At 33.2% G+C, this 12,566-nt stretch overlaps 1 protein-coding gene across 4 annotated transcripts in view; it reads right to left on the reverse strand.

Moving 5' to 3' along the window:
- SBF2 (SET binding factor 2) overlaps positions 1 to 12,566 on the reverse strand; it is a 430,203-nt gene that overhangs the window by 276,812 nt on the left and 140,825 nt on the right. For all 4 annotated transcript variants that reach the window (XM_031941976.1, XM_031941975.1, XM_031941974.1 and 1 more), the window contains exon 3: positions 4,378 to 4,515. In XM_031941976.1, the coding sequence (XP_031797836.1) occupies positions 4,378 to 4,515 (138 nt within the window). The remainder of the gene's footprint in view (positions 1 to 4,377; positions 4,516 to 12,566) is intronic.

Raw genomic sequence — 12,566 nt, forward strand, 5'->3', positions numbered from 1 at the left:
CCCAAAGTTCCCGACTTCAATCTCTTGGGGGCACATTGTCTCTAATACACCTCAGGACTCCTGTATCTAACTTGGCTCTCAAGTCTGCCTATAGCTCTTCCAGTTGCAGTTTTTCTCAATGCCTCAAACAGGTGATTTGCCAAATCTGACTTTTTTTAAACCTCACCACAGGCTTTTTGACTTGGTTTGCAAAAATTCATATACTCTCTCATGATGGTCAGCAGAACCACTGGTCGGAAGATTACAGGGCTCTTTTTGCTGGCACTGGGGGTAGGACTCTGTTGCTTTGCCCATACTCAGTCTATGTTACATTCTAGATGGCAATTCTATAATGAAAAGCATCACTACATTGTGGGCACAGTAGAGCAGGGACTCTCTTCACAGGAACAGAGCAAAAAAGAGTGCTTCTGGTTACTCACAGACATATGTCAAGAATAATAAATGCATTTCTCTCTAGATCATACTATCTTGAAAAAGCCAAAAACTTACAGGTCCCAGAATTACCTATGAAAAGAGCTGCACAAAAAACCCTTAATCATGGGACAGTTCCCCTCCATTTGAAACAGTTCCACTACTTCAGCATAGAGTTAAAATCAAGAAATAGGATAGAAAAAGAGCAAAAAACTGAAAAAGTTCTGAACACAGAAAGATACTATGTTGACAAGGAAAATCAAAATACACACTTAGAAAAAGACAATAAAATCAAAATTTCTGAATGCAGAGCCTCCAAGAAAAATATGAATTGGTCTCAGGTCATGGAAGAACTCAAAAAGATTTTTAAAAATCAAGGAAGAAAGGCAGAGGAAAAACTGGGAAGAGAAATAGGAGCGATGTAAGACAATCATGTAAAAAGTGTCAACAGCTTGGTAAAGGAGACACTCCCCTCCCAAAAAAATGTTGAAGAAAATAACATCTTAAAAAACAGAATGGTAAAGAGTAAAACGAGGCATCAAAATTCAAGAAAAGAATACTTTGAAAAGCAGAATTGGCTAAATGGGAAAAGATATAAAAAAATTCAATGAAGAGAAAAACTCCTTAAAAAAGTAGAATCAACCAAAAGGAAAAGAAGATCCAAAAGCTCACTGAAAATGAGCAAATAAAAACTAATGAGACATCAAGACAATCAAAATCAAAAGATTTAAAAATAAAAGTAAATATAAAATATCTATTGGAGAAAGAACTGAAAGAAATTTGGAAAGTAGATTCAGGAGAAATAATTTAACAATTACTGGACTACTTTAAAGTCATGATCAAAAAAAGGAGCCTAGACATCATCTTTCAAGAAATTATCAAGAAAAATTGCCCTGATATTCTAGAACCGGAGGCTAAAACAAATTGAAAGAATCCAACAAACAATCACCTTCTAAAAAGAACCCAAAATTAAAATTTCCAGGAATATGATAACCAAATTCCAGACCTCCCAGATTAAGAAGAAAATACTGCTGAAAATACTGCAGCCAAAAAGAAACAATTTAAATATCATGGAATTAGAAAGGATAATACAAGATTTAGCAGCTTCTACATTAAAGGAGGGATTGAAATATGACATTCTGGAGGGCAAAGGAGTTAGGATTACAATCAACAATCATCTACCCAGCAAAACTGACTAAAATCTTTCAAGGGAAAATTAGACATTCAATGAAATAGAGGAATTTCAAGCATTCCTGATGAAAACACCAGAGCTGAATATGAAATTTGACTTTCAAATACAAGATTCAAGAGAAACATAACAAGGTAAACAGGAAAAAAAATCATAATGGATTTGATAAGGTTAAATTGTTTATATTCCTACCTGCAAAAATGATATTTATAACTCCTAAACATTTTCTCATTATTAGGGCAGTTAGAAAGAGTATATAGAGACAGAAGGCAGAATTGTGAGTTGAATGTAATGCTATGATTTTCTAAAAAAAATAAAATAAAGGGATAAAAAAGAATGCACTGGGAGAAGGGAAAAGGGAGAGATGGAATGGGATAAATTATTCCATATAATAAAAAAAATCCCATATAAAAGAGGGCTAAAATATTTTACAATGGAGAAAAATGGGAGAGTATGTGAATATTACTCTCATTGGAATTGATTCAGAGATGGAATAATACACATACTCAGTTGGGTGTAGAAATCTATCTTACCATACAGGAAAGGAGAAAGGGAGGGACATAAATGAAAGAGGTAGGGGAGCTAATAAAAGGGAGGACAATTGGGAGAGGCAAAAGTCAAAAGCAAAATACCTTTAAGAATGCATAATGTAAAAGGAAGGATAAAGTAGGATAAATGGGTAAAATAGGATGAAGGGAAATACATAGTTGGTAATCATTACCGTAAAAAATTTTTTTATAGTTTCTCTGATAAAAACTTCATTTCTCAACAATGTAGAATAGTCAAATTTATAGAAATGAAAGCCATTCCTCAGTTCATAAATAGTCAAAGAGGCAGTTTTCAGAAAAAGTAATCAAAGATATTTATAGTCATAAGAAAATCACTATTGATGAGAGAAATGCAAATTCAAAAAACTAAGAACTATTGCCTCACAGCTGTCAGACTGAGAGAAGGAGAAAATTACAAATGTTGGAGAAAATGTGAGAAAATTAAAACACTAATGTACTACTGGTGAAGCTGTATACTGATTCAACCATTCTGGAGAGCAATTCAGAATCAGGTCCAAAAGACTATTTAATGATGCATATTCTTTGACCAAGCAATACCATTACTAGGTGGCAGAGATTAAAGAAACAAAAAAGAAGAGGACTTACATGCACAAAAATATTTATAGCAGCTCTTTTAGTTGTAGCAAAGAAGTGGAAAATGAGGGGATGTCCATCAGTTGGGGAATGGCCAAACAAGCAGTTGTATATGATTGTGATGGATATTATTGTGCTTTAAGAAATGATAAGCAGAATATTATCAGAAAAACATGGAAAGACTTTCATGAATGTTTCATCTCCATGCCTCTGTTGGGGCTGTATGTCATCTAATGCAGCATCTGCAGTTCTGGTTGGCTGAAACTCCCTTTCAGCTTAGTCATTATAATTTTATATCATTCAATTTCAAATGCCTTGTTATTGTAGTTCCTTATATATATATATATATATTAATGTTACTGTCATTATATGTAAATGGATTCCCCTGGTTCTGCTTTCTATAAACATGTGTATATATCTTCCTAAGTTTCTCTTTATTATACTGATCATTTCTTACAGTAGATAAACATAGCATTTATGATTTATGCCGTCTCTGCTTGTTGGGTGTCTACTCTCTGCAGTCCTATGTCATTATAAAAAGAGTTTTCCAGAGTATATGCTGTGTTTTTCTTTATGTTATTAACCACCTTGGGGGGGACAGTCCCATAAGTAGAATCTTTGGATTAAAGGGTAGGGAAATTTCGACCACTCTCACTGCATAGTTCAACATTGGTTTCCAGAATAGATGGACCAATACATATCTTCCATTACCTCTCCAATATTTTACTACTCCCATCTTTTGTCATCTTTGCCAATTTTATCAAATATGAAGTGAAACCTTAAGATTTTCCTTTCTTTTATTAGAGAATTAGAACATATATATATTGCATATATTCTAATATGATAAATTGCTATCAGAGAGGAAAGGGTCTAAAGAAGAATATAAGCTTTTCTCTGTTCAAACCACTAAGAAACTTTATGCTCCTTGAAATTTCCCCAAGAAAAAGGAGACCAAGATAAAATTACAAGTTTTTAGCAATAAAAAATGTATTTTCTTACTATTCATATCCACTCTATTCACTATAATCACCGATTTTCATTAAGATTTTCAAAGAGAATCATTAACAATGGAAAGTAACTGTTTTACATGTCTCTAATTTCTTCTAAATACAAAATAATACTACTTTTGAAGATTAGCCTATTAAAAACTAAAACCACTATTTCACTAAATATATCTTAAGGAAATCATAACTTGATCTGTTGTAACATTTATTTAATTTTTTTCTATTTGTTCATGATAGACAACTAGGTAGTGAAGAGAGGAACAGGTCTGGAGTCAGAAAGATCTGAGTTCAAATCCAGCCTCAGATACTTATTAGTTGTAATGGAAAGTCACTTACCCCCTGTTTGTCTCAATTCCAAACCACTCTGGGATTTTTGCCAAGAATACTACATCAACAAAGTCCATGCTGAACAGCAACAAAAATGATTCATTCAGCATAATCTAATTTGCATCATATTTGCTTACATATATAACTCATCGTCCATCCATACTTTACTGTAAATTCCTAGAGGATAGGTACTATTGTTTTTTCATCTTTGTGTTCATAACGTTTTTGACATAGTAGGCATTTAATAAATGTTTGCTTTAATTCAATTAAATTGAGTTGAATTTTTGCTATTAAGGTATTTTACCTGGAGGTTAATGTCTGCCTCATAGAAAGTTAGACATGAGCAATAATGCCGATCTGAGTCGATATCTGTTAGGACAACCACGAAGAATGTTGGCTGCTTCCTCTCTCTGGACAGTTGCCATCCTCCAGGCTGACAAAACTAATTGGGAAAAAGAAAAGAGGAGTTTATAATTTAATTTTGAAAAAATAATGAAAAATCAACACTATATAATTTATTAAAAAGGAATACAGGGTATTCCAAAAGTTTTAGTGCTGTTTTAAACTTAATAGCTTAATTACACATATTGCTAAATCTATGTCTACATATGACATATGCAAGTTATATGCTTATATATCTTAAATGTAATTTATATACACACGCATGTGGCTATATATAATTTTCTTTAACTGAGTTATTTATTAATGGCCTAGGCTTTACTATCCACTTGATCCATATTTATCTCTTACATCATAACATAAGCCAAATTTCATTTAGAAACTCATAATATCTGGCGTTTTCATTGACATGAATATTGTTTTATAAGAACGGCCTGAATTTTCTACAGATACCTTTATAAGGGAAGGCAAAAAAGAAAGAAATTTTTGTTTTTAGAAAATGAAGAAAAAAGGATAGAACTACGTGGTTTAAGGATGAAGATTATTCTTGAGTAATAAAAATAGCAAAGGATATCAAGTTGAAAAAAAAAAGGTGATTGTTCACTCAGGCTCACAAACTTAATTTTCAGCTCAATATAAAAAAAAGAACAATCTAGCAAAGTTTCTCAAAATATGTGTGACAGAAAATAGAACTGGAAGTTACTCTGGAGTACTGTCTCATTTTCTGATCTTATTTATACAACCGTACCTTAACATGAGTTACTTTCTATTCCCACTAATAATAGCTCACATTTATAAAGGGTATAAAGTTTACAAAGCACTTTCCACATAACTCAGCAATATCTCATGCCCTAGGTACTTCTCTTTATTGGGATTCCTGATCACACCCTCTTTCTCATTTGCACTTTTCTCTTCACTTGTGTTTAGGATTAACTTACACAGAAAGAACAAAGGTGAAAGCCTGACTTCTAAAACTAGTATAAGCTGCTACTAGCACAATCCATTTCTTTACAAAATAAAAATCCTGCCATGGTTTTTTGAGAGTTATAAAATGCGCTGTAGTTATGAAATGAAAAATTGTAGCCAACTAATACAACACTTTTTGCACATAACTCAACAAATTAGTAAAACAGTCCTAATCACCTACCTTAATTTTTCTTAATTTTAAAGTATAAGTCAATAGACAATAACCACTTCCTATTTAAAATACAGATCCATATTTTTAAAATAAGAAGAGTTCTGTCCAAAAATAATTTAAAAAAACAGCAACTTTCTACCTGTGAGAAAACATTTATATGCTTTCAGAACTAAAAAAGCCCTTTTTTGGAGGCCCTGACGGTAATATAAACTCACTGGGCTTCTTTCTGCCTGATGGCTCAGAAATTCTCCCATTAAGCCCACACCAGAAAAAAAAGAAAACCCTAGAAAATATCTGTAAACAGCAGAGCACAATTCCACCCTGATAGCTTTATTCAAGTCAATGTAGTGTTTATAAAGCTGCTGCCACAGGCTAGGCAATGAGACAAACAATCCCAAAAATGAACAAAGGAAGTCTCCAAATAGCATCCAATTGAAAATTAAATATCAATAAATGTAAAATCTTGTTTTTAGGTTCAAAAATCAATTACGGAAGTAGAAGATGGGGAAAAAAGTTTGTTAATAACTCATATTTTTTTTTTAAAAAGTGATTTAGGTGACAACAAGCTTGAGCCCATTAAGTCACCATTAAGTCAATAATCTAGTTTCCAGAACATTTAAAATGATCTTAGGCTGCAGAAGAATTTTCTATTTTATAGAAATAAAGTATGCAGATCCTAGAAATCATTCCTTACTTTACGCTAATAATTCAATCTAGTTTTAGAATCTAGAGACTGTGTTTATTTAAGTGATCATCAAAATAAAGACAACCAGAAGAGAAAGGGATATGGAAACAAATACTTGCATCTGTTAAAGAATATTCAGAATAGAGAACAGATGATAAAGGGGAAATGAGACTGCTGTCTCCAAATCCTGAAAAACTTTCATGATAGTAATAGTGCATTCCTATACTTTGCTCTGTTCAGATGACATTTTCTTTGATTGACTGGAGAATACCCAAAGAAAGGGCAATCAAGTTGGCAAAGAGACCTAATTTCATGTCAATGAAGATCAGTTTTTTTTTTAATGGGATATTTAGCTTGGAGAAGAAAACTGAGGGAAAGGGAAGCCAAAGACACGTCTTTAAAGTGTTAAAAAAAGTTCTCATGTGAAGTCAAGCCTATAGGATCTTTGATTTAAAGATGATGGGCTTCAGAGGTCAAATCATCCCATGACCTTGTTTTACAAAAAAAAAAATTTAAGGGATCTTGAGAAACAAAATGATTCTTTTAAGATCACAGAAATATGAAGCTGCAGGACCAGGACTGGAACCCAGATTCTTTGATTCTGAATATAAAGCTTCTTTCATTGTTCTACTTGGTCCAAAAGGAAGAGATGGACATGATGATTAGAAAGCGATAGGGCCAAATTCAGCCATAATATATTGAAAAACTTGTTAACAATTAGAATGGAAATATTGGGAAAAGACTGTCTCTTAGCTAGTGAGTTTCCCAGTCCAAGGGCTAGCCAAAGTCTTGACCTGATGACCAGAGAGCACATGGGTCCAGACCAGAAGTTTGTGAGTTTTGAATCATAGGGTTATTTTGGCTTTTATAAAAATTAGGATTAGAATTCCATCTAATACAATGTTTTCATTTTATAGACGAGGAAACTGAAGCTCTGAAAAACTAACTTGCCTACAGACAAATTTGGAGTAAACAGCAAAATTAAGTTTGAATCCAGGTCTTCTGATTTCAAATCCAATGCTTTTTCAATCAAAAAGAATAATAGCAATAGCTACCATTTACACAGCACTTCCTATGTGTCAGTCACTTCCAGTTTCCAGGTCTGGTAATCTATCCACAGCAACATCTATCTGCCCAGGACCTACTTAAAGTGATGAAATCCTAAAGCTCCTTCCTACATAGAGGGAACCAGGGAGAGGAGGGACAGAAAGGAAAGAATGGGGAAAAGAAAAGAAAGGAGAAGGGAGGAAGAAAAGAACAACTCTAGATTATGAATGACGTCTATGGTGTTTCTCCCCCCACCCCACATTTGTGTGTGTATGCTGCACATATTTTCCAAAGAGTTCTAATTTTATAGCACAGCATATGTTTGAACCAGTTTGAAGAGTTCTAGAATACTAAAATGTAGTCAATGAGAGAGAATTCATCAGGGTAGCTTTTAACACCATCTTATTCCCTTTGCTTTGTTCTATGTTCATTAAACTTCTAATTACTCATTCAGTTTCCAGGAATCTTGATACAAGCAAAAACATAATCTACAAAGAAGACATGACTAACTCATATCCTTCCCTGTAAAGTAATTAGTTACTTGATATTAATTAGTTTTATTTGAGCTTGAATAGTATAAAATGGCTCAGAGGCTAATGGGCCCTTGAGTAAGTTGACCACTGAGCTAGTAATAATGGATTCATGGAGCTCCATGATACACTCTGAATCACAGTGACATGTTGCCAACTCATTTTCTCCCCCAATGGATTCTCAAGTTTTCAGTGGAGCTCATATAGGATATATGTTAAAACTGTTCCAAGTTACACAAAAATTACTGACTTTTTAAAAAGAGGAAAACTAAATATGATTTTACTCTACTGGAGTGGTTATAATAAAATAACTTCATATAAGACAGAGCCAGTACTTCAGTACTATTTATAAGCATCAATACTGCCTCATAATAATAAAACTGAAAAAAATGTGAAATATGTCTTACATTTCTAATTTCAAGAGAAAGCCAAATAAAATAACCTCACAAGTTAATGACAAATGTCTAACATTCTAAAATCTTCCTTCTATATCATATCCACATTCAGTTTCCCAAGAGCTTCACTCATTTTCTCATATGAATTTCATAAATTTTAAAATAAAAATGAAAGAATTTGCAAATTTAAAAAAGTTTTAAAATAAAAATGAAAGAATTTGCAAGTTAACTTTTTTTAATGTCTGTCAAAATTCTTTGTTTTAATGGTTAAAAATGAACACCCTGCCTCCAATACCAGAATATTACCCATCAGAGATCATGCCTCCTTACCTTACTTGATATATTTTTGTCTTATCCAGAATACAAAAAAATCTTCGGTAAGAATGAATCAAGAGAAATTTCTTGAACAATTGTGGTGACATAATTTAGAATTTTTCCCAGAAAAAATTCTAACTTGTCATATTAAAACAGGGTAGGAGTTATGTGGGCTGGAAGGCTGATTCTGGATTTTTGCTACTAGGACTTCTGTAAAGAGCCTTACAGTCTATACATTTGTGATTTGCTGTGGAAGTATGAAGGTCTGGAGGCAAAATTTGTCATGCCTATCTCTACAAGTAACATTTTAAGATGCCAAATTCATTTGTTCGGTAGAATAAAGAAAGATTTTCCATTATGTAGCAGAGCTTTGTTTCAAAAATAATTTTTAGAAAGATATAAATTAATTTAACCTCTATATCTCTTCAAATTTACTAACTGACCTAAAACAGTTTACAAAAGTAAATGATGGGGAAAGATAATTGAATAATATAACTTCCTCAATTTCCTCTGAATGGAAGTTTCAGTTTATAATCTTACTGTATCTCACAGTACTGTGGCCAACCTCTATATGAGGTTCTTCCCCTATATTTTATTATGCTCACATATTTGACTTGTGCCAAGGCCCTTTCCATGTTTTTAGTTATTATGCTATTATCTCTCTGAAGGTCCTTGTAGGACTATTCAGTGACAAAATAATTTCTTTAGCTACAGAAGATCCAATTTATCATTACAAAAAATACCCCTATAAAACTCACCATAGGACCAAGTCTTTAGATACTACAGTATCACAATATTAGACAATCAAACTATTTCAGCAATTAGATATATATTTTTTTTTCTTAAAAGATTTGTCAAGGGTAAGATACTTGAAGAAGGGATGGACATTACAATTCTTGAAATTGTACATAAGATCATGCTAGGGATATGAAGGAATGTTTAGACAGCTGGTAAAAGAGAAGAGTCACTGAAATATTGTTAATAGAATGATAAGGATTGAGCAAACAGGATAAAAACATGATTGTTCCCCCCCTAATGACTTTATTGGCAAACAGGAAGAAATATGCTATCACAGGTGCAGGATATAAAATAGTGAAAACTAGACAGTCAAAACGATCTCACACCCTTCATTGTCATTAAAAACAGTAATATTTTGAAGGGATATCTTATTATCCAAAAAATATGTCATGGATAATACAAAACAAGATTCCTTTCATGCATAAAATACTATGTTTTTCTCTAGGAAAACGGGTGCTACAAATGATCCTAACTGAACTGATAGCAGATGTGTAGCATTGGCATGATTATTCAAAATAATAAATTTGCCATGGCAACTATAGACTTCACATAAAACTCATAAAACTGGAATAAGCCTTCTTTGGGAAAAAAACAAAACAAAAACAAACCCTTGTCTTTGATGAAGTTTGTATTTAATATTAAACAAATATCATCCCTTCTTAGATTTTTAAACCAATAATGACTTAGCCTTATATTCAAATTAAATGTTCCCTTGGTACATATTTTAGCATAATTTGTACATATCTTTGATCTAAACACTGATATAAGTTATTTCAAGTGACAAATAATGTTAAGGATTAATTTGTCTGTAAAGAATTGACCTGGCGATATAATATGGTTCTCTACCTGATTAACACTTGCTAGCTATACAATTTATTATGTAGAGCATCAAGTCTGTGCAGAGAATCAAAAGTTCAGATTTTCAGAATGGTAAGAACCAACTATTCCGGAATTTCTTTACTGAAACCAATAAGAACTCATGAATGAATGTGACAAATTGTCATAGGGACATTTTTAAATCCAAGCCATAGAGGCCAGTGTTTTTGTTTTTGTTTTTTTTTCTTCAACTTCCTATTTTCCTTCAATGTAATGGGGAAAGGTTGCTAAATCTTGAGCTGGGAAAAAAATCCATTTCCATAATTGTAAATCTGCGCATCTAGTTAATTTGTGAGATTTTTCTGTTTTTGTATGTAAATATGTTCTCATATAATAGCAGAAAACTAAAACTTGTCAGTCACTTTTATACTTGAGACTTGTAATTCCTTATACACCATCAAGGAAAAATAAATTTTTTCCAAGTAAAAAGGGAGGAATACCTTCATTGTGATAATAGTGACCGTGGAATGTAAGATCCTGAAGTATTGTTTCATTTTAATCTTTGTATCACTCATGTCAGTCACATAGTAAGCACTTAGTAAATGCTTGTTAGTTGACTGAATCAGGATATAAAAGCAAAGTTCACTCTTTTTGAGTTAGAAAAGCTTTAATGAGGTGCCAACAATAGGTTATCTGCTGTCCAAGGACCAGCCTACCTAAGAACAAAGAGGGTCATAGTTAGCAGTGTGTTCACTAGTTGATAAAGTCTTTTGCTCCAAAAACCTATAAAATATGCAAAAAATGTCTGTATTGTCCCTTTGGTCTTCCTTGGTAAAAATGAGCAGCGAGGAAAGACAGTATCTTTGTCACAAAAAGCTTTTATTTTTTAACTATATAGTATATATGTGTGTGTGTATGTGTGTGTGTGTATTTATATATTTATACTTTTTAACTATAAAGATTACTTTAAATGTTGATTCTCAATGTGAAATCTTGGCCCAATAACCAAAAACTTTATATTCTGTTGTAATTAAATAGGATGGCTAGGTGGAGCAGTAGATAACAGACCGGTCCTGGGGTCAGAAAAACTCATTCCTGAGTTCAAGTCAGATACTCACTAGTGGTGACATTTCACCCTATTTGCCTCAGTTTCCTTATCTACAAAATGAACTGGAGAAGATAATGGCAAACTATTCCCTTGTCTTTGCCAAGAGGGTCACAAATGCGGTCACAACGTGTTAGACAAGACTAGAACAACTGAAAAAGTAACTAAATCACACTCAGAATAACATTCTATTAGTAAAACCAGAAACCATGTTAGATGGAAAGGTCCAGCATCCTTCAGGGGCAATAGCAAGAAGATGGCACCATGTCTTCTTTAGTGTCCTTTCCATTAATAAAGTTATCTTTGTTTCTCATGTTATACCATTTGATGGTACTAGAAACAGTAGGAACTTTCAGAAGGAGCTGCAGCTCCTAATAGTACACTGTATTTTAAGTCCTAAGAGTAAAAAGTAAGCTAATATGCATGGAAAGGAGGAATCACTTCTAGTTACTCTGGGATCAGAGAAAACAGGGTGAAGTTCAGGGAGCACCTGAGCTGAATATAGAAGGAGGAGAATAATATCTATAAAATGCATATTGAGAGACATGGGAAGAGACAAGAGAATACCTTCTTCAGACATGGGAAATGGTATGAACAAGATGGGATGAAGAAACAGACTACAGAGTGAAGCAGGATCAATGATTTATTACTGCTTTTATAGAGGAGGAAGTTGATGCTCATAGAACTCAAGATCACCTAGGAAATAAATGAAAGTGCTAAAACAATTCTTGAAATCTAGTATTTCAATTCCATCAAACTGCATCTCAGAAAGTGCCACTGAGACAACAAATGTTGGAGGGGATGTGGGAAAACTGGGACACTGATATATTGTTGGTGGAACTGTGAACAAATCCAGCCATTCTGGAGAGTGATTTGTAACTATGCTCAAAAAGTTATCAAACTGCGCATACCCTTTGATCCAGCAATGCTACTACAAAGAGATCTTAAAGAAGGGGAAGGGACCTGTATGTGCACGAATGTTTGTGGCAGCCCTCTTTGTAGTGGCCAGAAACTGGAAACTGAGTGGATGCCCATCAATTGGAGAATGATTGAGTAAATTGTGGTATATGAATATTATGGAATATTATTGTTCGGTAAGAAATGACCAGCAGGATGAATACAGAGAGGTTTGGAGAGACTTACATGAAATGATGCTGAGAGAAATGAGCAGGACCAGGAGATCATTATATACTTCAACAACAAGACTATATGATGATCAATTCTGATAGACGTGGCTCCCTTCAACAATGAGATGAACCAAATCA

This window comes from Sarcophilus harrisii, chromosome 6, assembly GCF_902635505.1.
Source record: "Sarcophilus harrisii chromosome 6, mSarHar1.11, whole genome shotgun sequence".
In the NCBI taxonomy this organism is placed as follows: Eukaryota; Metazoa; Chordata; class Mammalia; order Dasyuromorphia; family Dasyuridae; genus Sarcophilus; species Sarcophilus harrisii.